The 27,128-nt window shown below is 43.9% G+C and overlaps 1 protein-coding gene across 1 annotated transcript; it reads left to right on the top strand.

The window, feature by feature from the left end:
* Positions 1–846: 846 nt before the first annotated feature.
* Positions 847–26,334, top strand: txnl4a (thioredoxin-like 4A). Its single transcript, XM_059972473.1, has 4 exons — positions 847–877; positions 9,435–9,749; positions 13,295–13,398; positions 25,626–26,334. Exons 2-4 carry the CDS (start codon positions 9,597–9,599, stop codon positions 25,795–25,797), a joined length of 429 nt encoding a protein of 142 aa, XP_059828456.1. The 5' UTR covers positions 847–877; positions 9,435–9,596; the 3' UTR covers positions 25,798–26,334.
* The last annotated feature ends 794 nt before the right edge of the window (positions 26,335–27,128 follow it).

Genomic DNA, 27,128 nt, shown 5'->3' on the forward strand with positions numbered 1-27,128 from the left:
CTGCACACAACCCGGTTATGGGTTGCGTAGTTAGTGATGCTGATGTTCTGAAATGAGAAGAATTTGGCTTTAGACAAGATTTGTGTGAAAACATTACCTGAAAAGGCATTTGAAGCAGATTCAAAAACAATTCTTAGGAGGATTACATAGATATACTGTATTTAAAAAGGAGAGGCTTGCAAGAATGTGGATTACGCCAAATTAGATAAATCTTTCAACTAACCAATACAGGCACAACAGGTAAATTTCCTCTTTCTATGGCGTAGTTATTCTAAATCTCTGAAGGTGAGTGGTGCTGCTTGGGACAGGAAGAAATGGATGACATATGGGAGCAAAATATAATACTTAAAGGTCTGCAAGAATTTCAGTGCCTAAATTGGATGAGATCACGTATGGAGATAAAATGACAAGAGTTAAACTGAGAGAGCGAGAATGATGAAATATTGGATGAACTTCCTCCAAAGCCCAAATCCCAAGCAAAATTTACTTGAATCTCAAAGTAAAATCAGAAAATGTACTGTATGGGAAAAGATGAACAATTCAAGTTTTTGGCTTATCCGCAGAATTGGAAAATTTTAACTGTACTTGTTTCTGCAGATGCTGCACAACCTAATCAGTGTTACCGTCATTTCCGAAACTTAGCTCAGATTGACTCTTTCCCTCAGAGGGGGCAACTGGCATGTGAAAGCATTGAACGGGGACAGTGAAAGTTGAGGTGAGTTGTGATGAAAGAGGGAAGGAAAAGACCTCCAGTTCACTCTGCATTCACGGTATCCTCCATTGTTACGGCAGTTGTCCTGCGCAGACTTCGCTCTCGCGATGTTTCCCCGACTGGTTCTGCGCATGCGCTGCGAGTCCCGGTGGCGGGGAGTTGGAGGTGAGTGTGTGGTTGTTGCTGTTCGGATTTGGGGTTGTGAACTAGAGCCCTAATTTGCCCATCACCTTTCCCCCACCACTCTTCCTCTAACCTCCTTCCTACTCCCCCGCTTACTCCTTCCTCCCCTCTCCGCGCTCCCACCTCCATCTTTCCATCCACTGTTAATGGAGCACAATTTTTCAAGTGTGTCACTAAGAAAAGGCCTGTGGTAAAAGTAGGGTGGCCGCTTATGTTCTCAGTAATCCTGAATATGCACAGAGATCCTGGTTCAATGCTTACTCTTTTGCTGCCTGAGTGTAGTTCGCTTATCTTCCCCGTGACTGCGTGCCTTTCCTCCCAGACCCCAAAGTCAAAGGAACAATTATTATCAGAATGCATACACACAACCAAGAGATACTTTTTCCTGTGACCATACGTTGCAAATTTATAGCACAGTAACTGTAAACGGGATCAATGAACAACAGGCTGTGCAAATGTAAATATAAATAACGAGATGAAATAGCAAGCCTTAAAGTGAGACCATCGGTTGTGGAAACATGAAATAGAATGAGTGTAGTTATCCCCTTTTGTTCAAGAGCCTGATGGTTAAGGGGGAGCAACTATTCTTAAACTTGGTGGTGCAAGTCCTGAGGCACCTGTACCTTCTACCTAATGGCGGCAGCAGCAAGAAAAAACATGGCCTGGGTGGTGAGGAACTTTGATGATAGACGCTGCTTTTCTATGGCAATGTTTCATGTAGATGAGATCTGTGGTTGGGAGGCTTTACCCAATATGTACTGGGCCAAATGCACTACTCTTTGTATTGTTTCCCACATAGTCAGCACACTTTCCACCACACATCTACAGAAGTTTGCCAAGGTCTTGGATGACAGGACAAATCTGAGCAAACTCCTGAGAAAGTGGAGGCACTCTGAAAGCACCTAGAGTGTAGGTGAATGATAGAATCTCACAAGAGTTGATAAGAATGTAGAGAAAATTGAAAAAAAAACAGGATTAAAGTAAACGTGCTTGATGGTGCAGATTTGATGGAGCCTGTTTCTGATGTATCTTCCTTGTATATTTGATGTATATTCTCTTGACTTCTCTTGGTCCAAAGACAGTGGAGATCCTGAATAGTTGTACAGTCAGTTAATTTTGTACATCTGTAGATGTTCCTGAGAAGATACTGACATCTCTCCAACTAGCTTCTTACAACCTGCCTGCCTGAGCCAAGCCTTAGGATTTTATTCTAAATGCTGGGTTCAAAACAGGAATCAGCCCTCTCGCTCAGCTTGGGCAGGGCCAAAATGGCACCTCATGAAGTTTAGTACTGTGAGATGTCATAAGAGTTAATTCAAGTTTTTTGTCATCTGACTGTACATACATACAACCAAGCGAAACAATGCTCCTCCGAACCATGGTGCGCCTGGTAATAAAATATAATTCAAAGTGTATGTGGTTTGCAGCACAGGTAAACAGTACGGTAAACAATTGACCTTGTTTTTGGGAGCATGCAACTGGCATGGGAAGTTGTTCTTGTTTCACTACAGAACCTAGCAATGCAATCTGAGTCTAACGTGACCCAATCATGTGTTGGTTTCAGTTGGATATCAAAGGACTAAGTCCCTGAGTTTGAATTACGTTGGTTGTGTTAGACCTCACAATTCTGTACACAAGTTCCAAGTCAGCCAGTTGCTGATCTTTAGCAAAGTGAAAGAGAGTGTCATTAGCAGTATTATTGAGCCACAGGTACTTGCCAGTAACCTCATAGGCCAAATGACCTAATTCTGCTTCTATACCTTCTTATGATCTCATCATTGCTGTGCTTGTGTCAACCTGAAATTATTAACCTGCTCAGTTGAGGAAAAACACCAGAGACACGAAATTACCTCTGAAACGGTTTTTATTTAGAGAGGAGTTCGTAGCCCCACGCACTTTGGGCGTAAGGTAGCCAACTCCCCATTTGTCGGTTTACAAAGGTCATACTGATACCCAAAAGCAGGGTACTACATTCGCAAATATGGTTACGGATTCGAATTCATCCATTGATTGTCTATTGCATAGCTAAGCACGCGAAATACTCGGAATAAGCATAGACGCAAGCGTAGTACTCGGAATTGGTATGGACACAAGCAAAGCACTCGAAATAGGTATATAGCTCAAAATACTTTGCCGAACTCATTGTCTTGTTATTGCAAGGTTCCTCTTCTTTGTGGTTGCCAAATGCTGTCTGGCACCTCTTCCCTGTTCTCCTACGCTTCCCCAATGACGTATCCTCTCCCTGGTCCTGTCTACATATTTTGCTACACTTACTCCTCGCCCACCCCTTCTACACGTATCCCTTACCTTCTTCACATTCTCCTTCCCTCCTGTGATCATAAAATGATCATTCATCAATATCGTGAAAATCCGCTGGTGCAGGTTCGAGGAGTTCGGTGGCCTCGACGGTTGCCCGTACTACCATCAGTGGCTTAGCCGGCATCAGGTCCCCTAACGAGGCCATCATGTGGTTCAGGACACATTTGACAATGGCGATACAGACAAAAATCCCTATAATAGCCGTCAACGCGTAAATAGCCCCATTGATTAACCAGTCCTTCCATGCACTTAGTCCCCAGTCCCCCCATCCTGCCCAACCTGTTCCTTCCTTGATGGATCCTAACTGTTCATCTATTTTGTTCATATACTGCGTTATGTTGGCAGTAGCCTCGTCTAGCCCCATTATGCATTTGTCTTTTACGATAGCACAGAGCCCACCCTCCCTGGCGAGGAGGTAATCAAGTGCATAGCAGTTTTGCATGGAGAAGAGCCGCAGTTGATTAAGGCTGTCAGTTATGAGTCTTAATGCTCCCCTGGTGGCGTTCCCGAGGCTCATGAGACCACAGGCCAGATAGTTCTGATTGTGGGCCGCCATAGTGGCTCCTGATGCCCCCAAAGAGAAAAAGCCAGCTGCCCTGTATCCGGCCACCTGACCTGCAGTTAGGGTAGTCAGGACTTGGTAATCTGCACAAAATTCTTGGGAGACCTCTCTCTTGTACCTCCCAGATGGGCGGGACAGGGGACCCCAAGTCCCAGGGCAAGGGACCGTGGTGGGGAGGAAGGTGCCATTGGCCACCGAGGGAGGGTAAGGGTACTCCAGGAAGTTGGTAGCAATGCCATTATGGAAGAAAAAAATACCCCGGGAGGGTATACATGGTCTCAGTGCAACCTTTACCCTTTAGGTTTTTGTCGTCACTCTACCCTCCCACACCGGCAGAGGGGTATGCTCGTTTGGTACCCCTGCGATAGGTAGTGGGAATACATGATCATTGACCCGGAGGTGGGTGCGGTTCTGCTCCCCACAAAGGAGTTACACCCCCCTGGGTCGGGGCTGGCACTGTGTCTCATGGCAAGAGCAAGAGATCCCTAAGGGGTCCTTGGTGGGGTGACACTCCCTTTTCCTACGGGGTTTGGAGAGGCAGGTGACATCATTCGAGACATACCCGTCTGAACATCCCCACCCTGTTCCGAAGTAGCAGTTCTCATATACTCGGTCACCCTTGGGACTTGGGCTTGGGACTCCCCTCCCACCAGAGATCTTTTCTCATCCGCTGAAAGAGTCCATGATTTGACGGCTTACTGATGGACGGGGGAAATAGGCAGTCCGCGACAGGGGCCGTGGAAGAGTCATAGGTGAGTTCCACCCTCTTTCCCTCAGGCAATGTTTTGCTGGCGGGGTCACATCGGAAGGGTTGATCGGCAAAATCCCAGTGCGGGAAAATGGTAAAGAGCGAGGAGCCACTGGCGGGGTGGGGAAAGCAAACGATGGTTGCAGTACCATACAGTCGTTTGTGCACGTTTTGGAAATAGTTATCACTTATAAACCCCAAGGAGGATCTTCCAAGGGTGGGGCCTTTGGGGAAACCCCAATCCCTTTTCTGCCTTGAAATGTCCCCCTTCGATCTCGTTAGGGGTTTTGGTTCCTCGTCCAGCAGTCCCTCAACCTTTGCCCTATACCCCCCACCCCTAAAAGAATATAGATAACCAAGAGCATCCTACCTTCCATTACCAGAGTACAGTTTCAAGGATGTGGCACCGCAAGGAAAAAGGAATTTAAACACACAACAGTTCAATCAAGTCCGTTTATCAGTCCCTTCATTTATCTGTAGTTTCTAGCGGGTCCGAGGTCCAGCGCTTGTAGTCGCTCAGATGAATCCAACATTCTTGTCCCTTCACCTTGACAGCAGAGGGGGTCTGCAGGAGGACCTGGTACGGTCCTTTCCACCAGGGTCCCAGCTTGGGTCGATCCCAGTTCCTTATTAACACCCAGTCTCCTGGTTCTGCTGCCTGCCACTCGCCTTCTCTGTCAGGAACGGGTCTTGAGGCTTCCTTCACCTGTATGCGTAGAGACTTAAGAGACAAAGTTAAATGCTTGAGGTAATACTGCAATTCCTCGCCCATCATTTGTAGATCTACTTGTATTGGCTGGGGGTTTTGGTCACTGCCCCATGGGGTTCTATTTGGATGCCCGTAAACTATTTCAGCAGCAGTTAGCCCGGTTTGAGGTGTAATGGACATGTGATACAGTGCCAAGGGAAGGACTTTAAGCCAATTTAGTCCCGTTTCAAGGGTCTATTTAGTTAGTTTATCCTTCAGGATGCCGTTTGCACGTTCCACGATTCCTGCAGCTCGGGGGTGATAGGCACAGTGGAATTGTTCAATCTTTAGTATTTCGCAAAGTTCTTTGTTTACTTTCCCATTGAAGTGTGGACCGTTATCAGATGAGAGTCTTTGTGGGTACCAAAACGAGGAATAACTTCTTTCAGCAGTATTCGCACTACCATGGAAGCCTTGTTCGTTGTGGGGAAGGCTTCAATCCATTTGCTGAAGATGTGAATTATAACTAAACAGTACCTGTAACAGTTCACCTTAGGTAACTCAATAAAGTCCATTTGTAATATGTCAAATGGTCCTGCTGGGGTTGGGGTGCACCTTTTATCACATCTAATAGATTTACCCAGGTTTACTTTATGGCAAATTAACCAACCCCTTGCCCATCTCTCCATTGCCTCATTCAAACTGGGGGACCACCATGTTTTTAATAACAACATACACGTTCCCTCCTGGCCGAGGTGGGTGTCAGAGTGGAGTCAGTCGACCAGGACAGGCAGGAGAGTATCAGGAATACAAGTCTGACCTGCTGGGGTCTGCCAGAGGTATTAATAATACAACCATGTTTCTTCCAAACATCTATTTCTGTCGCAGGGGCGTCCCCCTGTAATCGCACGATGTTGGATATGCCTGGGCTATCAACCGGCTGCCTGGCAGGCAGAAGGCGTGGGGCTGAATCCACAGTTATTGTTTTAGAGGAGGAGGTTCGCTTGGCTGCCAGGTCTGCCCTGGCATTGCCTTTACTAACGGGAGAGTCATCGGATAAGTGGGCGGCACACTTTATAATAGCAAACTTACTGGGGAGCTGGATGGCATTGAGCAAATTGGCAATGCTTTTGCCAGCCGACGTTTGGAAGCCCCGCTATGCCCATAGTGTGCCAGAATCATGAGCAACCCCAAATGCATAGCATGAATCCGTGTAAATATTTGCTGTCTGACCCAATGCGAGGATGCATACGCGAGTGAGGGCGAAAAGTTCAGCCTGTTGGGCCGAGACTGGTGGGTGGAAGGCTGCTGCCTCCAAGGTGGTGTGTGGGGTCACAATGGCATAACCTGATTGCCAGACACCGTCCGGGGAGACAGAGGACGAGCCAACCACAAGAAGTATCAGGTCCGGATTGTTGAACTCAATGTCCTGGAGGTCTGGCCGTGGAGAAATGAGGAAGTGGTTTCGCTCTACTCAGGAGTGGAGAGGCTCGGTTAGAAGGTCAGGCGGGTGATCCACAAAGGCAGCAGGGTTAAGTGTGGTACAATAGGCGAACGTCAGCAAGGGATTACAGATAAGAGCAATCTAATGGCAGCTGAGTCGCGCCTGAGTGAGATGTTGAGTTGGTGCATGATTAGAAGGGCAGTTACCGCATGGGAAGAGTAGACAGTCACTGGCTGATGCAGGGAAACGAAAAAGATCCTTTGGGGTCACCCTGTAGATCTTAATAGTACTCAGAAAATATTCAATAAATTGCTCCGGCTTCTGCTTTCTGTCCGGGGCGCCCTGCATCACTACCAGCATTTCATTGGGCTTCCGGTGGTATATACAGAAACCGTCAAGGGATTTTACACAGTATCCTCAGCCTGGGCTGGATTGTGACGAGCATTAGGGACCTCTCGCATTGCCATCTGTCGGGTGGGGCTTGGATCTACCTGGATCTTTGGTGGAGTAAGGCCAATCAGGGTACATTCGAGCAAGGGCTATGTCAGGATTATCCTCGGGAACAGTATCATCACTGGAGGTGGTAAAGTCTGAGTCAGGGTCAAACTCATCCCCTTGGGGGTCTATCAATGGGCCGTCACCCACATAGGGGTTCTGAATTGTAGTCCATTTATGAGCCATGCGGTACTTAGGGGACACAGGTTTAGTACCTTGTGTGTCCCCTTTCCTGGTTTTAGCTCGGGTACGGGCCGTAATAGGGTTGGTGAAGTGGACTTGGGGTCGGGAGTGCATGAGTCAAGGGCACAGGGGGAGCGGAAGGTTCTGAAGGTACAGGCGGGATGGGATTCGCAGCCCCTGCAGGCGAAGGGACCTACTGCTCCTCCTCCTCCTCCTTAGTGTCCTCATTAGGGTCAAATATGGTCTGCAGCCCGGTCATATCCGGTGCCAGCCTTTTGTCACCAAGTTTTACATTATGATCATCAATCCTACGCTGTTCATCATAGATTTCACATAAGGCCTTCAGTACCGGCCAGCCCCTGGGTTTTCCATCACTATCATTGATGAGAATCTTTCTGTTTTTTTGCATTCACCTCCCAGGAGGTCTGGCGGGAACGCTCATTAAGTCTGCTGGCCACGGTATACCAACTCGTAATTAGATCTTTCCATTTCTGTGAGACATTCTGTCGCCACACCTGTCCCTCTGCTTGCTTACACTTCTCAAGATCCCAGGTTCCCCCTAATGGCCAAAATTCATTCCCCAACTTCTTATTCATCCGCGCGTTCAGTCTCCATAAATCTGTCTTGTTCTCAGGGAATTCTTTACAGATTTTCCATATTGGCGTACTTGGTCCTGATTTATCTAGAGTCTGGCCCATTTTGGTAACGTACTCTCACTTCAGTGTCCTGACCTTCACGTGGCAGATTCCTGCTCTTAACAACCAGTCTAAGGCAGGATGCGGTTTCAGTTAGATGTTGGAACCAGACCTTAATCAAATTGAATATGTATTGCTCCAGAGCTTCCAACCCCAAACCTCACGCAGGGGCTCTAACCCCGCTTCCTATACCGGGGACTCGAACCCCAACTTCTTAAACCAGGGGACTCGAACCCCAAACTCTATGCAGTTCTCACCTGTTATCCATGTCTCCCAACTGAGGTTCTCCATTTGGTCCATGGAGGCCGTAGGATGGTCAGCCAGAGCCGAAGGGGTCGGAACAGGGAGTCAGAGAGGGAGAGAGAGAGACCGAGAAAAATCTCTCGGAGGGCCCTTCTGTCTCAATCCGCTTGTACCTGCCCGCCGATCTCTTACACCGGATCCTGAACTGCCTGGCTGCTTGGCTCGGCTCGCCAAATTGTTAACCTGAAATTATTAACCTGCTCAGTCGAGGAAAAACACCAGAGACACGAAATTACCTCTGAAACAGTTTTTATTCAGAGAGGAGTTCGCAGCCCCACGCACTTTGGGCGTAAGGTAGCCAACTCCCCATTTGTCGGTTTACAAAGGTCAAACTTATACCCAAAAGCAGGGTACTACATTCGCAAATATGGTTACCGATTCAAATCCATCAATTGATTGGCTATTGCATAGCTAAGCACGCGAAATATTCGGAATAAGCATAGACACAAGCGTAATACTTGGAATGGGTATGGATGCAAGCAAAACACTCGAAATAGGTATATAGCTCAAAATACTTTGCCAAACACATTGTCTTGTGGTTGCAAGGTTCCTCTTCTTTGTGGTTGCCACATGCTGTCTGGCACCTTAATTTAGCTACCTCTTCCCTGTTCTCCTACACTTAACCCTCGCCCACCCCTTCTACATGTACCCCTTACCCTCTTCACATTCTCACTTGAAGTTGCATTTTTATGTTTAAAAGTAAGTATGTAAAAGGGGAAATGTATATACCTTGCACATGGACTTTCCCTTTGTAAACTGTTGGTTTCACAGATCCATTAGAGATCAGGTGGAAAAATTATTTAAATTGTTGATGTTCCTTTAAATTGAAACATGCTGTTCTTTTGTTTATTCCTTGTATTAACATTAAAATAGCTCAGCATGGTCTAGAAGGGCTGAAGGGCCTGTTTGTGTGCTGTGGTACTCTGTGACCAAGAGCTCAAATTCTAAATAAATGAACTAATGCAAGTGGCACATTATGCAGAGTAAACGAGATGAAATTTCTGCACAGTATTTTTATTTAATGGAATTGTGTTTATTACAGCTGTGTTGTCATTTTTAATACTACGTTTAAACTAATATCTTTGCCACTTATATATTACAGGTCATCTCAATCTTTCTGATTTTTGAAGACTACTTCAGCCATACAGAACTTTTACTCATAAGTTGAATTGCCTGGTTTAGGAGTACTTGAAATTCTCATTTGTTTGTACAATAACTTGGAGCTCTTTTTATTGGTATTGGAAGTTAGTGCAACTCTGCCAACATGTCGTATATGTTACCCCATCTCCACAATGGTTGGCAAGTTGATCAGGCCATTCTGTCAGAGGAAGATCGCGTTGTCGTCATTCGTTTTGGTCATGACTGGGATCCAACTTGCATGAAGATGGACGAGGTGTTGTACAGTATTGCTGAAAAGGTGAGTATTTGAAAGTATCAAGGGGTGCAGCAAAATTTTGTATCAATGTTACTAAATAGAATACCAGAAAAATGATCAGCCAAGGCTTCATTATCATTTAATCAAAGTATGGCAACATAGGGATGAAGATACTTTACCAGTGTCCAAAGATTAGGTTGTTGATCTGGAGACATTAGTTGAAATCTTGCTAAGACAGCTGGCGACTTAAAGTCAGATAATTAAGTAAACTAGCAATAAAAATCCACAAGCAAAGAAAAACTGCTGGGGGAAATCAGCGGACCAAGCAGCAACTGTAGAAGGAAAAGAAGGTCTCAATCTGAAATGTTAACTGTCTATTTTCCTCTACAGGTGCAGCCTGATCCCACCATTTCATGTCTAATAATAATCTGTTATCAATGATTGCAATGAAACTGCAGAGATAGCTTAAAAAACCCTTTGTTAATCTCTCTGAGTAAAGGAAATCCATCATCTTTACTCTCCTTGCACAACTTGTAACCATATAACAATTACAGCACGGAAACAGGCCATCTCGGCCCTCCTAGTTCGTGCCAAACACTTACTCTTATCTAGTCCCACCGACCTGCACTCAGCCCATAACCCTCCATTCCTTTCCTGTCCATTTAGCTATCCAATTTTTTTTAAAATTACAATATCAAACCTGCCTCTACCACTTCTACTGGAAGCTGGTTCCACACAGCTACCACTCTCTGAGTAAAGAAGTTCCCCCTTGTGCTACCCCTAAACTTTTGCCCCTTAGTTCTCAACTCATGTCTTCTTGTTTGAATCTACCCTACTCTCAATGGAAAAAGCCTATCCACGTCAGCTCTATCTATACCCCTCATTATTTTAAATACAGGTTTCCCCGGCAAACCGAAGGTAGAGCGTTCCTATGAAACCTTTTGTAAACCGGAATGTCGTAAAGTGAAGAAGCAATTACCATTAATTTATATGGGAAAATTTTTGAGCATTCCCAGACCCAAAAAATAACCTACCAAATCAAACCAAATAACACATAAAACCTAAAATAACATTAACATATAGTAAAAGTAGGAATGATATGATAAATATACACCCTATATAAAGTAGAAATATTGTATGTATGGTGCAGTTTCACTTATCAAAATTGGGAAGACAGCGAGCCAAAATCGATTTGGAGAAAAAAAATCGGTACGTACATGCATGCGCAAACAACTGCCCACACAAGGTTTCATGGTCATTGTACTCTTTCTCGGGGTAAACACATATAAAGTGAACGTCTTTTTTCATAAAAAGAAAAATCTTCTTAGGTTAGCGAAAATAGGTATTAACGTAGGTCTTTCGTAACAGCGAGTTGTCGTAAAGCGAACGTTCGAAAAACGGGTCACCTGTACCTCTATCAAGTCCCCTCTCAACCTTCTATTCTCCAAAGAATAAAGACCTAACTTGTTCAGCCTTTTCCTGTAACTTAGGTGCTGAAACCCAGGTAACATTCTAGTAAATTTCCTCTGTACTCTCTCTATTTTGTTGACATTTTTCCTATAATTTGGTGACCAGAACTGTACACAATACTCCAAATTTGGCCTCACAAATGCCTTGTACAATTTTAACATTACATCCCAACTCCTATTCTCAGATTTATAAAGGCCAGCATACCAGAAGCTTTCTTCACAACCCTATCCACATGAGATTCCACCTTCAGGGAACTATGCACCATTATTCCTAGATCACTCTGTTCTACTGCATTCCTCAATGCCCTACCATTTACCATGTATGTCCTATTTTGATTAGTCCTACCAAAATGTAGCACCTCACACTTAACAGCATTAAACTCCATCTGCCATCTTTCAGCCCACTCTTCTAACTTAACTTAATCTCTCTGCAAGCTTTGAAAATCTACTTCATTATCCACAATGCCAACTATCTTAGTATCATTTTCATACTTACAAATCCAATTTACCACCCCATCATCCAGGTCATTAATGTATATGACAACATTGGACCCAGTACAGATCCCTGAGGCGCACTACTAGTCACCGGCCTCTGACAAACAGTTATCCACCGCTACTCTCTGGCATCTCCCATCCAGCAACTGTTGAATCCATTTTACTACATCAATATTAATACCTAATAATTGAACCTTCCTAACTAACCTTCCGTGTGGAACCTTGTCAAAGGCCTTACTGAAGTCCATATAGACAATATCCACTGGCCTACCCTTGTCAACTTTCCTAGCAACCTCTTCAAAAAATTCAATAAGATTTGTCAACATGACCTTCCATGCACAAATCCATGCTGACTGTTCCTAATCGGACCCCGTCTATCCAGATAATTATAAATACCATTTCAAAGAATACTTTCCATTAATTTATCCACAACTGACGTCAAACTTACAGGCCGATAATTGCTAGGTTTACTCTTAGAACCCTTTTTAAACAATGGAACCACATGAGCAATACACCAGTCCTCCAGCACCATATCTCTTTCAAATGACATTCAAAATATTTCTGTCAGAGCCCCTGCTATTTCGACACTAACTTCCCTCAAGGTCTTAGGGAATATCCTGTCAAGACCTGGAGATTTATCCACTTCTGTATTCTTTAAAAGCGCCAGTACTTCCTCCTCTAATTATCATAGTTTCCATAACTACCTTACTTGTTTCCCTTACCTTACACAATTCAATATCCTTCTCCTTAGTGAATACCGAAGAAAAGAAATTGTTCAAAATCTCCCTCATCTCTTCCGGCTCCACACATAGCTGTGCTCTCTGATTCTCAAAGGAACCAATTTTACCCCTCACTATCCTTTTGCTATTAATGTAACTGTAGAAACCATTTGGATTTATCTTCACCTTACTTGCCAAAGCAACCTCGTATCTTCTTTTAGCTTTTCTAATTGCTTTCTTAAGATTCTTTTTATATTCTTTATATTCCTCGTGCACCTCATTTACTTCCAGAGTAACTGGAGATCCACCAATGTGCTTGATTTGTAAAACTTCTGAACTGTCTGAAATAACTACAAGCAGATTGTAAATATTAGTGTACTTTATGGAATATTGTTGTTTACAAGTAAAAATGTATGTCCTTTTGTTTTGAATTTATCGTTTTTGAACTTATGTAAAGAACCAATCCTCATTTTGCCTGGATTTGCAAAGAGCAGCCACACTGATTTGAAGTCATGGTCAATCATATTTTATAGTGCCCTCTCATTTTTTTTCCTCAATGCATCAGGAGAATGCTCTGGTCTCCATTTACAGTCTCCCACTTTGGGGCGCTGCACAGTCAAATGCCATTGCACCCTGTTTCTGTTGAAATCAGTGTTATGCTATGCTTTACAATCCTGACTTTAAATATTGAATAAGTTTCTGCAAAAAAAAATCATGCAAAACATAATTGCTACTTGGAGATGGTGTCAAATGTGTAAATTATATCTTTATAATAAGCTATAATAAATAGAAATCAGCATTTTTCATTTCTGTTTTATCTATTAACGCTTAAGAAAAACAGTTTTTGATTCTTGGAAAATAAGTTTTGATATCATATAAATTTTGTAATCAATGTTGTTTTTAGGTGAAAAATTTTGCTGTTATTTACCTTGTGGATATCACCGAGGTACCAGACTTCAACAAGATGTACGAGTTATATGATCCATGTACTGTTATGTTTTTCTTCCGGTATGTAAAATCATTGTTCTAAGTCTGAGTAGAACAAATTGTCACAACCTTTAAACCACCTTTTATAAGATTTGTAGCTTGGTAGTTGATTGGAGTAAGTTCTGTATTTTGCAAAGAGGAGTAATGTTGTCATCAAACATCATCAAGTCTTGTGCTTCACTAGTCTAGTTTGTGATTACAATGCAACTTCCTAAATTTTACAGAAGGTAGAAAATCCCTAAGTGAAGCTGCTCACATTATCTTTGCTCTGTAGGTGGTATTCTGGTGCATTGTTGTGCTCTCTTGAGTTTAAAAACTACATATTAAGTTGCTTATTCAGATTATGATGTTCTTCCCCTTATGTATTTATTGTTTTTTAACTTAACTTTTGCATTCATAGCCAAGCGGTATTGTTTGTAAATGCAGTCCATAGCAAATCAGTGTTGTAAGAACATTACAACCTTAGATACAACAGATAATTTGGTTGTCCTGCACACTAAAGAAATGTTTCATCCCTGATTAACGTATACCTTCAGCTGTGTCATCAAAGGGTTTCTGTTCCTTCTGCTAACTGACCTGTTGATCTCTTCTACCATTTTACTTGTTGCTCCTTTCCATCGCTATCTACTGAATACCTTTTTGCCTTTTTATCTTTAAATACCTTTTTTCAATAATTAGTCTTATAGTTGGCATTGATACTACTTTCAATAACTCCTGATAAAACACCGGTGGTCTGATTGGTTGCCATCAGGTGATGAGCAACCTGAGTGCACAGAGGTTTTGGCCCATATTTCTGTTACCTCAAGGCACCATAAGAAATAGCTGTGGGAATAGGCCATGTGACCCCCCCCCCCCCCACCCCCTTGAGTTTACTGCTCCATTTATTGAGGGACTGACTGCTATTTTAATCATTACTTTCTGCATTACTCCTTTAATATCCAGGCAGCTATGTGTCTTTTTTGAATGGCTGAAGCTCTGCAGCCCATGGGGGAAGAGTTTTCTGAAGATTTATGAGGTTCTTCCTCATTTCAGTTCCAAATGGGCTGTCCCAATTGTTTTTAATCTTAGCTGATGGTTCCTTGGGAAGGATTTATACACTCAGCATTTTCTTCCAACATGTTAATGCATAATTTGTATTTCTGCAATACTAGCTCCTATTAACTCATGATACTGTAGCTACTATATGCAGTGTTACAAACTCCCAACTTTTGGATAAGAACAAACTTCCTTAATAATATTAAATTCAGAAATCAAACATAGTGCACACGTTTGTTCCTACAAATGCAGAAGTATTTTCTACTCTCTCCATTACGATACTGTGGAGGTATGCCTGATAATATCAAGTGTTTTTTTTGTGTATTCTGACTTTTCAACTTTTGACATAATTGATTTATAGACTTTTGACAAAATTGACATTGATGTCTGTATAAATACAACCCATTTGTTACCCAGGGATGACCTGAAACTGTTTCCATTAAATTGAAATTTGACTTCTGAAAGGGGCTTGATAGCAGTTTAGGGAATTTCTTGCTGAAAATTTGACTATTCCAAAGGTGGAAGAAAATTCTGTAAGGTCAGAAGCTGACTAGGAAACTTGAACTAGACATTCAGATTAATTGTAATCTATTCACTAGAACCGTTAAAAAAGGTGCTAGTGTGGCGGCTCATTTCCTAGCGTATGCGAACCGACTCACAATTAGATAGCCTACGGGGGTTTGCGAGCACAGAGCTTTGGAGCCTCTTCGCCATGGGGGGCCGGTTGACAGAGGCTTAAAAGTGAGGCTGAGGTTTTCGAATAAAGTTTTTCCTTCGACTGCAGTTACCGACTCCGTGTCGTAATTTTAGCGCTGCTTGTAGCACACCGCTACAATTGGTGACCCCGACGGTCCAAACGATTTTTGGACCAGAAATGACCGACGCCGCCTCTGTTCATGCGGTTTCGTTGAAACTGCCGGGTTTCTGGACACAGCGCCCGGACCTATGGTTCCAGCAAGCCGAAGCCCAATTCCACGTTCGCCGGATCACCTCAGAAGACACCCGCTACTACTACGTGGTGGGCTCCCTCGACCAGGACACAGCTGCCCAGGTCGCGGAGTTCGTACAGTCGCCCCCGGCAGACGGCAAGTACACGGAATTCAAAGCTCTGCTCCTCAGGACTTTCGGACTCTCACGGCGCGAGCGGGCTGCCCGTTTACTGCACCTGGATGGCTTGGGCGACAGACCTCCATCGGCTTTAATGAATGAGATGTTGTCTCTGGCCGAGGGACACACAGGCCTCATGTTTGAGCAGGCATTCCTGGAGCAGCTGCCCGAGGACATACGCCTGCTGCTGTCCGACGCGGATTTCAGTGACCCCCGGAAGGTGGCAGCCCGGGCGGACTTGCTGTGGAACGCCAAAAAGGTGAGCGGGGCGTCCATCGCACAGATCTCCCAGCCACGCTCCCAGCAGCAAACCAGTCCAGGCCCGGCCGCAGAGCCCACTAACCCCCGGCCCAATGACCACTGGTGCTTCTACCACCAGCGGTGGGGCGCAGAAGCCCGCCGTTGCCGCCCGCCCTGCAAGTTCCCGGGAAACGCCAGGGCCAGCCGCCGCTGATGGCTACGGCGGCTGGCCATCGGGATAGCCTCCTGTATGTGTGGGATAGCAGGTCGGGACGCCGCTTTTTGGTCGATACTGGGGCTGAGGTCAGCGTTTTACCTCCGACGAGTTACGACACCCGCAGCAGGGCACCGGGTCCCCCCCTGAGGGCCGTGAATGGCAGCACAGTAAGGACCTATGGCACCCGTCAGGTGCAGCTACAGTTCGGCCCCAGCCAGTTCACGTGGGACTTCACACTGGCCGCCGTAGCCCAACCGCTTCTGGGTGCGGATTTTTTGCGAGCTCACAGCCTGCTGGTTGACCTGCCCAGGAAGAGACTGGTACACGCCGAGACCTTTCAGACGTTCTCCCTGGGCGCGGCCCAGTTGCCAGCCCCTCACCTCGGCTCCATCACGCTGTCCGACAACGACTTCACCAGGGTCCTGGCGGAGTTCCCATCGGTTCTGGCACCGCAGTTCACAGCAGCCATGCCCAGGCACGGCGTACAGCACCACATCCCGACACAGGGACCACCCCTCCATGCCCGTGCTCGGCGGCTTCCCCCGGACAAGCTCCGACTGGCGAAGGAGGAGTTCCAGAGAATGGAGGAATTGGGGATCATCCGGCGGTCCGACAGCCCCTGGGCTTCCCCCCTGCACATGGTGCCCAAAGCGACGGGGGGCTGGAGACCGTGCGGCGACTACCGCAGGCTGAACGAGGCTACCACACCGGACCGCTACCCTGTGCCGCACATTCAGGACTTTGCGGCAAACCTGCACGGCGCCCGGATCTTCTCCAAGGTCGACCTTGTCCGAGGGTACCATCAAATCCCGATGCATCCTGACGACGTCCCCAAAACGGCTCTCATCACCCCGTTTGGCCTCTTCGAGTTCCTCCGCATGCCGTTCGGCCTGAAGAATGCCGCACAGACGTTCCAGCGGTTAATGGACGCGGTGGGACGGGACCTGGACTTCGCGTTCATCTATTTGGATGACATCCTCATAGCCAGCGGCAGTCGTCAGGAGCATCTGTCCCACCTCCGTCAACTCTGCGCCCGACTGAGTGAGTACGGTCTTACAATCAACCCTGCCAAATGCCAGTTCGGACTTGATACCATTGACTTCCTGGGCCACAGGATTACTAAAGACGGGGCGACCCCTCTGCCCGCTAAGGTAGATGCGGTCCGCCACTTCCCCCGACCCACCACGATCAAAGGCCTTCAGGAATTCGTAGGTATGGTCACTTTCTACCGCCGCTTCCTCCCTTCAGCTGCCCGGATCATGCGCCCCCTGTTCGCCCTGATGTCGGGTCCGAGCAAGGACATTACCTGGGACGAGGAGTCCGCCGCCGCTTTCGTTCAAACGAAGGAAGCTTTGGCTGACGCCGCAATGCTAGTACATCCCAGAATGGACACCCCTACCGCCCTCACAGTGGACGCATCAAACACGGCAGTCGGTGGGGTGCTGGAGCAACTCATCGCAGGTCGCTGGCAACCCCTGGCGTTTTTCAGCAAACACCTGCGGCCACCCGAGCTCAAGTACAGTGCTTTTGACCGGGAACTGTTGGCGCTCTACCTGGCAATCCGGCATTTCAGGTACTTCCTAGAAGGCCGGCCCTTCACCGCGTTCACGGACCACAAACCGCTTACCTTTGCGTTTACGAAAGCATCCGACCCCTGGTCATCCCGCCAGCAACGCCACCTGTCCTACATCTCTGAATACACAACGGATGTCCGGCACGTCTCGGGTAAGGACAATGTCGTGGCGGATGCGCTCTCTCGCCCTACCGTTCATGCCCTTTCCCAAGGGGTAGACTTTGAGGCACTGGCAGAGGCACAGCAGGTAGATGAGGAGATTCCGAGTTACAGGACTGCAGTCTCTGGTTTGCAGCTCCAGGACTTCCCCGTGGGCCCAGGTGAGAGGACCCTACTCTGTGACGTCGCCACCGGCCGGCCCTGTCCGGTCGTCCCCGCAGCCTGGCGGCGACGTGTTTTCGACTCCATTCATAACTTGGCGCATCCCTCCATCCGGACAACTGTCCGGATGGTTTCCAGCAGGTTCGTTTGGCACGGACTCCGCAAACAGGTCAGTGAATGGGCCAGAACGTGCATGCACTGCCAGACGGCCAAGGTGCAGCGGCACACCAAAGCCCCACCGCAGCAGTTCCATCCCGCCCACCGGCGTTTCGACCACATTCATGTGGATATCGTGGGCCCCCTGCCAGTGTCGCGCGGAGCGCGTTACCTCCTGACTATCGTGGACCGGTTCACAAGATGGCCAGAGGCGGTCCCGCTCACCGACACCACCTCCGAATCTTGCGCCCGAGCCCTGCTCGCCACCTGGATATCCCGCTTTGGTGTACCAGCCCACATTACCTCCGACAGAGGCGCCCAGTTCACCTCCAGCCTGTGGTCAGCTATGGCCAGCCTTTTGGGGACTCAGCTGCACCACACCACTGCCTACCACCCACAGTCGAACGGGCTAGTGGAGCGTTTCCACCGTCACCTGAAGTCGGCCCTCATGGCCCGCCTGCGAGGAGCCAACTGGGCGGACGAGCTTCCCTGGGTCCTACTCGGCATTCGCACAGCGCCCAAGGACGACCTGCACGCCTCGTCGGCCGAGTTGGTATACGGCGCGCCCCTGGCCGTCCCCGGGGAGTTCCTACCAGCCCCAAGGGGGCAAGAGGAAGCTCCCGCAGCAGTCCTGGGCAGACTTCGCGAGCAGCTCGGTAACCTGGCCCCCATACCCACTTCACAGCATGGGCGGCACCCGACCTGCGTACCCAAAGACCTACGGAACTGTAAGTTTGTGTTTGTACGAAGGGGCGGGCATCGGCCGCCGCTGCAGCGGCCATACGAGGGGCCGTTTACGGTGCTCCGGAACAACGGGTCCACGTTCGTGCTGGACGTTGGGGGGAAGGAGGAGGTTTTCACGGTGGACCGCCTCAAGCCGGCCCATGTGGACCTGGCGCAACCGGCCGAGTTTCCGGCGCCTCGGCGCAGAGGCCGACCTCCCAAGCAGGTTCTGGCCCAGGCTGTGGACATTGGGGGGTGTATCGCCGGTTCTGGGGGGGGGTTATGTGGCGGCTCATTTCCTAGCGTATGCGAACCGACTCACAATTAGATAGCCTACGGGGGTTTGCGAGCACAGAGCTTTGGAGCCTCTTCGCCATGGGGGGCCGGTTGACAGAGGCTTAAAAGTGAGGCTGAGGTTTTCGAATAAAGTTTTTCCTTCGACTGCAGTTACCGACTCCGTGTCGTAATTTTAGCGCTGCTTGTAGCACACCGCTACACTAGTATCCTTTAGCTTTTAGTAAACTACCAGAGTTCATGCTAAGTTAGGCACATAGACAGACTCTAAAGGAATAGCATTGGCACCCTAAACCACTGTCACAGGATATTGTGCCATAAATTACTTACTCCATTCACCTGGTTTAAATACTAAAGCAGATTTGCCAGTAGCAGGCCAAACACTTATTTTTGAACACATCATGTAAAAAGGTGGATTATTATCAAATACTAGTGTTGACTGATCAGTAATTAGCAGTGTCCCCACTAATACACTGCATCATGCAGATTCATGGTTTTACTATCAGGAAACAATTTATCTTTAAGATTTTCCCCAGGTATTTGTTAACTATTTTTAGATGAATAATAAAATTGCTTGCTTGTCATTTATTGTTGACCATAATTGAAATTGTTTGCTGCATTGGCCAATTCTCCTGCAGTGCGCAGCACTGTACCAAAAGTTCTGCACTACATTTAAAGGTCAATTCGCAGAGACACTTTCTGGAGTGCACCAGTATGACAAATAAGTTATTCAAGTTGCTCAAAGGAAAACATCATCAGTCAGGAACAACAATTAGCAAAAGCAGAAAATAATATGAAAATGGTGTTGCATTACATGATAACATTTAACATGAATTACAGGTATGTGGATGAGAAATTGAATTGCCAAGGCATTGAAGTATCTGGACCAAGTGCCAGTGAATGGGATTGCATAGATGTGTACTTGAGGGCCTATTTCTGTGCTGCATGAATCGAAAAAGGCTGGACCTCCAGCTCACCCCGTCACCACCCAAATTTGTGAATGCGCTATATTTTCTGATCTATTTCTAAAAAAATAAGGGCCAGGGTTTGAGGTAAGATGCCTGCATTCACTACTGCCTTCCAAGGAAGTACATACACATGTATATCCCATAGCAGGAACTTGAGGGTGATGCTGATTGAATCCATTGTTGCATCACCATTTGTCAAGCAGTGTCTTCTCCGCCATGATGGGATCAGATGGTGGTAATAAGAACACCTTAAGAAAAGTGCTGGAAACATTTTTTAACCAGTGGAGCTGTGGCCCTTAGCTTAACCAGCTGGCATTCACAAAGATTAAAAAAACTATTTAAACTAGTAAAAACATTCATAAGTAATGAATATATCAAACCTTTAAATCCAAGTAGTTTTAAAAGATCTAATTACCTAATAGTCTCCTTCCATTGAGGCAAACCTCAAGGAGAGTAAGTGTAGAACAGTAGATCCAAGTTACCCTTTCTGCCAGGACTCCAGTGTTGGAATACTGGATGGAGAGAATTATACAGCATGGAAATAGCTCTTGGCTCAAATTTGTCCATGCCAACTAAGGCACCTTCCTGAGCTAGTCCCATTTACCTGCATTTGACCCATATACCTGAAAAGCTTTCCTATCCATGTACCTGCCCAAGTATCTTATAAATTTTATAATTGTGCCTATCTTCTCCGCTTCCTCTGGCAGCTACTTCCATGCACCCACCAGTGAGAAAAACAGACCATAAGAAATAGCTGCAGAATTGGGCAATTTGGCGTGTCAAGTCTCCTCTGCTATTTGATCATGGCTGATTTTCCTTCTCAATCTCTCCTGTCTTCTTCCTATAACTTTTGACCCCCTTACTAATCATCCTCTGCTTTAAATATACCTAATGATTTGGCCTTCACAGCCTTTTGTGGTAATAAATTCAACAGATTCACCACCTCTGGCTGAAGAACTTCCTCCTCATCTCTGTTCTAAAGGGGTGACATATTCAGAGGCTGCATAGTGTTTGGGTTAGGGTTAACCCTAACCCTAACCCTTGACTCTCCCATCATTCTTTCCATGACCACTCTGTCTAGGCCTTTCATTGTTCGGTAGATTTCAAGTGAGATTCTCTCCACCTCCATTCTCTTAAACCTCAGTGAGAACGGGCCAAGAGCCATCAAACCCTTTAATTTCCAGGACCATTTTTGTGGATCTCCTCTGGACCCTGTCCAATCTCAGCACATCCTTTCATAGATCGAGGGTCCAAAACTGCTCACAATACTCCCAAGTGTGATCTGATATTGCCTCAGTGTAACATGCTTGCTTTTATATTCTCGCCCTCTGGAAATGAATGCTGACATTGTATTTGCCTTCCTTAATACTAACTCAACCTGCAAGTTAAGGGAATCCTTCAGTAGGGCTACCAAGTCCCATAGCCCCTTCAATTTCTAAATTTGCTCCCTGTTTAGAAAATAATCTATACCTTTATTCTTTTACCAAAATGTATGACCATACACATCCTTACACTGTATTCCATCTGCTATTTCTTTACCCATTTTCCTATTCTATCCAAGATATTTTGCGTGCTTCCTGCTTCCTCAACACTAGTTGCCCCTCCACCTGTTTTTGCATCATCTGCAAACTTGGTCACAAAGCTATTAATTTGATCATCCAGATCATTAACATATGGAATGACAAATTGTGGACCCAGTACTGACCCCTGCGGAACACCACTGGTCACTGGCAGCCAATTCAAAATGACAACCTTTATTCCCACTTTTTGCCTCCTGCCAGTCAGCCAATCCTCTGTCCATGCTAGTAACATTTTCTGTAATAACTATAGGTTCCTTTCTTGTGAGGCACCTTGTCAAAGGCCTTCTGAAAATTCTAATAAACAACATCTACTGAGTCTGCTTTATCTATCCTGCTGTTATTCATTCAAAGAATTTCAGCAGATTTGTCAGGCATGATTTCCCTCTGAGGAAATCATGCTGACTTTGATCTGTCTTATCATGTGCCTCCAAGTACTCTGAAGCCCCATTTTTTTTTTTTAATTGAATTTTCCAAATAGGTTACAGAAAGAAAAAAAATTATCAACTCTTTCCACCTCCCATTAACCCCTCCCCCCTAACATATCCCTATAGAAAAAAAAGAAGTAAAAAGAAAGAAAGAATGCCTGGATATCGTAAGATCCCCACATGCACCACGGAGTTCATAATAGCTTTAATATGTATATTTATTTCTTTCCCCAGATAACCAATAATTTTATCTTTGGAGCACCTATATATTTAATACTATTTTTTGTAAATAAGGGCGCCAAATTTTCAGAAATATTTCATATTTCTTAAATTATAAGTAATTTTTTTCAAGTGGAATGCAGCTAAAAATTTCATTCTTCCAACGATCTATATGAATCCAATTTCCAAGTAACTGCAATAGCCTTTTTGGCTACTACCAATGCAATCTTTATGAATTCTTTCTGATATTTATTCAATTTGGATTTCGATTTTATCCCTTCAATATTGCCTAGTAAAAATAATGTTGGATTATGTGGAAGTTGTATTCCAATAATTTGTTCCAGTAAAACTCTTAAATTTGTCCAAAAAGATTGAATTTTTAAACAAGACAAAGTAGAGTGTAAAAAAAGTACCAATTTCTTGATTACATCGAAAACGTTGATCAGATAAATTTGAGTTTAATCTATTTATTTTTTGTGGTGTAATATATATTTGATGTAAAAAGTTATATTGTACTAATCTTAGTCGAATAGTTATTTTATTTGTCATACTGTCAAGACATAATCTTGACCAACTTGTTTCATCAATCTTAATATTCAAATCAGTTTCCCATTTTTGTCTTGACTTATGAATTCCTTATTTAATTGCCTGTTTTTGAATCAAATTATACATACCAGAAATAAATTTTAGAGTTAAATAAATGTGTGAGGAAGTTCCTTTGGAAAGGTAGGATGTCAAGAATATCGTTGGAAAAATTGACATGGAAGTTTGACCTAGGAGGGTTACAATTAACAAATTTTAAGAATCATTACAAAGCAAATCAACTTAGATTTATTGCATCTTTTTTTGATGAAGATAAACCTGCATGGATTAGAATAGAATTAGATAATATATGAGAAAATATACCAGAAGATTTTATAAATAAATGGGAATCTAAATGGGTACAGTAAAAGAAAGAATCTCCTATACTAAAACATTTGATTGATTTATGGAATAAGATAAATGTTGATGATGAGATAAAGAAATCTTTATTAGCAAAAAGACCTTTAATTCAAAATAAACATCCTTTTTACAATGGATAATCAACTTTTATATAACTGGTTTCACAAAGGGATTAGATATATAGGAGACTGTTTTGAAAGAGGTATATTAATGTCATTTGATCAATTAAAGAATAAATATAAAATATCAAATAACACTCTTTTCTGTTATTTCCAATTAAGGGCTTATTTAAGAGATAAACTGGGTCAAACAATGTTATTGCCGAAACCTAATGAAATAGAAACTTTAATTCATAAAGGAAAAATTAAAAAAAATATTTTTGGTATGTATAATTTGATTCAAAAACAGGCAATTAAACAAGGAATTCATAAGTCAAGACAAAAATGGGAAACTGAGTTGAATATTAAAATTGATGAAACAAGTTGGTCATGATTATGTCTTGACAGTATGAAACCCCATTCTTAATAATAAACAGTAACATATTCCAGGTTAACTGGCCTACAATTTTCTGTCTTTGGCTTCCTTCCCTTCTTAAAGAGTGGAATGATATTTGTGATTTTCTTGTCCTCCCAAACCATTGCAGAATCTGGTGATTCTTGAAAGATCACTACTTGTGTCTCCACAATCTCTTCAGCTACCTCTTTCAGAATCCTTGGGTGTAGGCCATCTGGTCCAGGTAATCTTTCTACCTTTAGACCTTTCAGTTTCCCAAGCACTGTCTCCTTAGTAATAGTGATTATACTCACCTCTGCAACCTGACACTATTGAATTTTTGGCATGCTCCTAGTATCTTCCACAGTGAAGACTGATACAAAATACTTTAGTTCATCCGCTATTTCTTTGTTCCCCATCACTACTTCTCAAGTGTCATTTCCAACTCGCCCATTAAGTCCCCTTTCAATCTTTCCCCTTAAGCATTTCCCCTCTAGTTTTAGTCTCCCCTGTCCTGGATAAAAAGGCTGTAACCATTCATTTTATCTACTCTCATCATGTTTTTCTAAGCACCTATAAGGTCATACCACCCCCCCACCACCACCACCTTCTTTGTCTTAAGGAAAACCGTCCCAGTCTATCCAGGTTCTCCTTATAACTCAAAGGAAAAAGCATCAACAAATGGTTCACTGTAATTTAAGAACTTTAATGTTCACATGTTGACCATGAAGTTGTGAGTGGAGGGAAATCTTGTCTATAACACACACAACTGCTGACATTTGCCTTCAAAATTGGAATTACTTTTCATATTGTCCTGCCATGTTAGTTAAGGCACTGATCCAGTAGAGGGCGGACTTGGCACAAGTTCCATTTGCCTGGCAATCCTGCTTTATATATTGTTTGAGAGCAGTCTATGATTACTGGTCCTCTGTTTTTAATGCATTCTTGTGGCTTTCATTCACCAGTGCAACATCATACTGGTTAATAATACTCTACAACAAGGAAGGCACAATCTACAGGGAAAGTACTAACTACAGCCCTTGTAACGTGCAACTGAAAATTGGATAGGTTGAAGATGTTGAGAAGTAACTAAATATAAACTTACCTGCCCATCACCTCCCTCTTGTGCTCCTTCCCCTTCCCTTTCTTCCATGGCTTTCTGTCCTCTGCAATCAGATTCCTCCTTCTTTAGCCCTTTATCTCTTTCACCACTCGACTTCCCAGCTTTTTACTTCGCCCTTCCCTCTCTTACTCTGACCTCATAGTTTTTTTCCATTCCTGGCAGGGTCTTGGCTAAAACATCGACTGTTTACTCTTTTTCCATAGATGCTGCCTGGCCTGCTGAATTCTAGATTTTGTGTGTGTTATTTATAAACTTCTTCATCCATTCACTGTTTCATTACTACACTATTTCTGAGCACGATTGTTATCTGTTTTGAAAAATTGAGCAATTCAATGATACTTTGGTATTTTTAATGTTAATTATAATACATAGGTACTAAATAAATTTTTATTTTTTAATCATCTTCCTTCTGCATCCTTTAAATCCATTGACTCTGTTTAGTAATTTGGACTAATATTTTGCTCAAGTGACTTCTGGAAGCTTTATTGCAATCAAACTTGATGCTTATCCTGCAGTAATGTGTGCATTTCCAGTAAGCTAAATGGACAAGTGGAATCTCAGTTGTTTCTTCCTTGACCTAGGGCTGGTAAATAAGAAAACAGTGCTTTGTACATTACCTGAACTGAGATTTTCAGACTCTGTACTTTGTGATTCAAATGTGAATTAATGTGCTCTGTGCCTTTTTAGTGGATTGTCTGAGCATTTGTAGCTCATTTCAGTAACTGGGGAATTTAAATGAAGTAAAGTAGTGATTTGCTTTTCTGTCACAAACTTTCCTCAGCAAAAAGCTTTTTCTTTAACTTTTTCTCTTGCCTATTTTTTGTTCTTTTCAGAAATAAGCATATCATGATTGACCTGGGTACTGGTAACAACAACAAAATTAATTGGCCAATGGAAGACAAGCAGGAGATGATTGATATCGTTGAAACAGTTTACAGAGGAGCTCGCAAGGGACGGGGTCTTGTGGTATCGCCAAAAGACTACTCCACAAAATACAGATATTGAAGCATTGTGCAAGCACAAATGAACAATTTGCCATATACTTCATCCTGGATTACTACCGTTGTAAATAAAACACCAGCCTTCCGACTTTATTTCTGTTTAGACATTTGCACTGAATACCCTCATTATTTTATATTGTATAATGCAAAACATGTGTACTGTAAATGAATGGAAAATTGTGGTTGTTTTCTGCTGTCATTAAAAGAAACTTTGGAATATTTGCCCTCATAACTTTTACATATATGTGACCCAACTGCGTGGCAATAAATTATATTTCTAGTTTAGAAAATTTGAATCATTACAGTTTGTGCCTTTTTGACATCCAAGTAAAAATAGAACAGCTCATGACTAATGGGAGGTTGTTTATTATGTTGCTCTTTTAGCATGATTGGAAAGGCATAAGTCAACATCTCTACTTGTAATAGCAGTTGTGTTATTTGTGTTTACAAGACAAGATTTTTTGGTTATCTGCCACATGGTGGCTGACTTTCTGAAGATATAAATTATAAACTATCTGAATAAAAAATGTTATTATTTGTATCATTTCCTCTGTATGCCTGTTTATATTGCCAAGCAGTAATTCACCTAAAAGTTATGGTGGGATTATGGAAAATTTGATGTGTAGTTATTATAAATCTTGACATGTAATCATATTTTTAAAATTGCATCATTTAGTTTTAGGAATATGCCCAAGCATAGAATATATAATGTTAGTTTTCCTATTAAAACTACATGCCCAACAGTTTTTTTTCTGCAATGGATATTTCTAGAGAGATGCAATGCTGGTTCATACCATTGTGGAATTATACAATGGCCCTAACAATCTCAAAATATATTTTCTTGTAATGAAGGAATCTTACTGGAAAGAGAAAATTATGTAGTAACATTGGTCATGTTTGCACTTACAAAATAACTAATTGCAAACGGTCACAATATGTTGTCAAATTCAGTGTCCTTTTTCTAAAAATGAAAGTGGTATAAAAACTGATTAGAATTGAGGCAAATGCAATGTTAGCATTCAAGAGGACTGGAATATAAAAGAAAGGATGTAATGCTGAAGCTTTATAAACCATTGGTCAGACCATATTTTGAATATTGTGAGCACATCTAAGGAAGGATGTGCTGGCATTGGAGAGGGTCCAGAGGAAGTTTATGAGAATGATCCTGGGAATGAAAGGGTTACATATAAGACCATTTGATGGCTCTGGGCCTGCACTTGCTGGAGTTCAGAAGACTGAGGGGGGATCTCATTGGAACCTACCAAATATTGAAAGGCTTAGATAGAGATGTTTCCAGTAACGGGAGAGTCAAGAACTAGAGGACACAGCTTCAGA

Source organism: Hypanus sabinus, chromosome 1, assembly GCF_030144855.1.
Source record: "Hypanus sabinus isolate sHypSab1 chromosome 1, sHypSab1.hap1, whole genome shotgun sequence".
Lineage (NCBI taxonomy): Eukaryota > Metazoa > Chordata > Chondrichthyes > Myliobatiformes > Dasyatidae > Hypanus > Hypanus sabinus.

Bases quoted from the DNA above. Each gene is read 5' to 3' on its own strand.
- txnl4a (XM_059972473.1), top strand. From the start codon at position 9,597: ATGTCGTATATGTTACCCCATCTCCACAATGGTTGGCAAGTTGATCAG. The intron at 9,750-13,294 runs GTGAGTATTTGA...TGTTGTTTTTAG, and splicing joins TGTACAGTATTGCTGAAAAG to GTGAAAAATTTTGCTGTTAT. The intron at 13,399-25,625 runs GTATGTAAAATC...TGTTCTTTTCAG, and splicing joins ACTGTTATGTTTTTCTTCCG to AAATAAGCATATCATGATTG.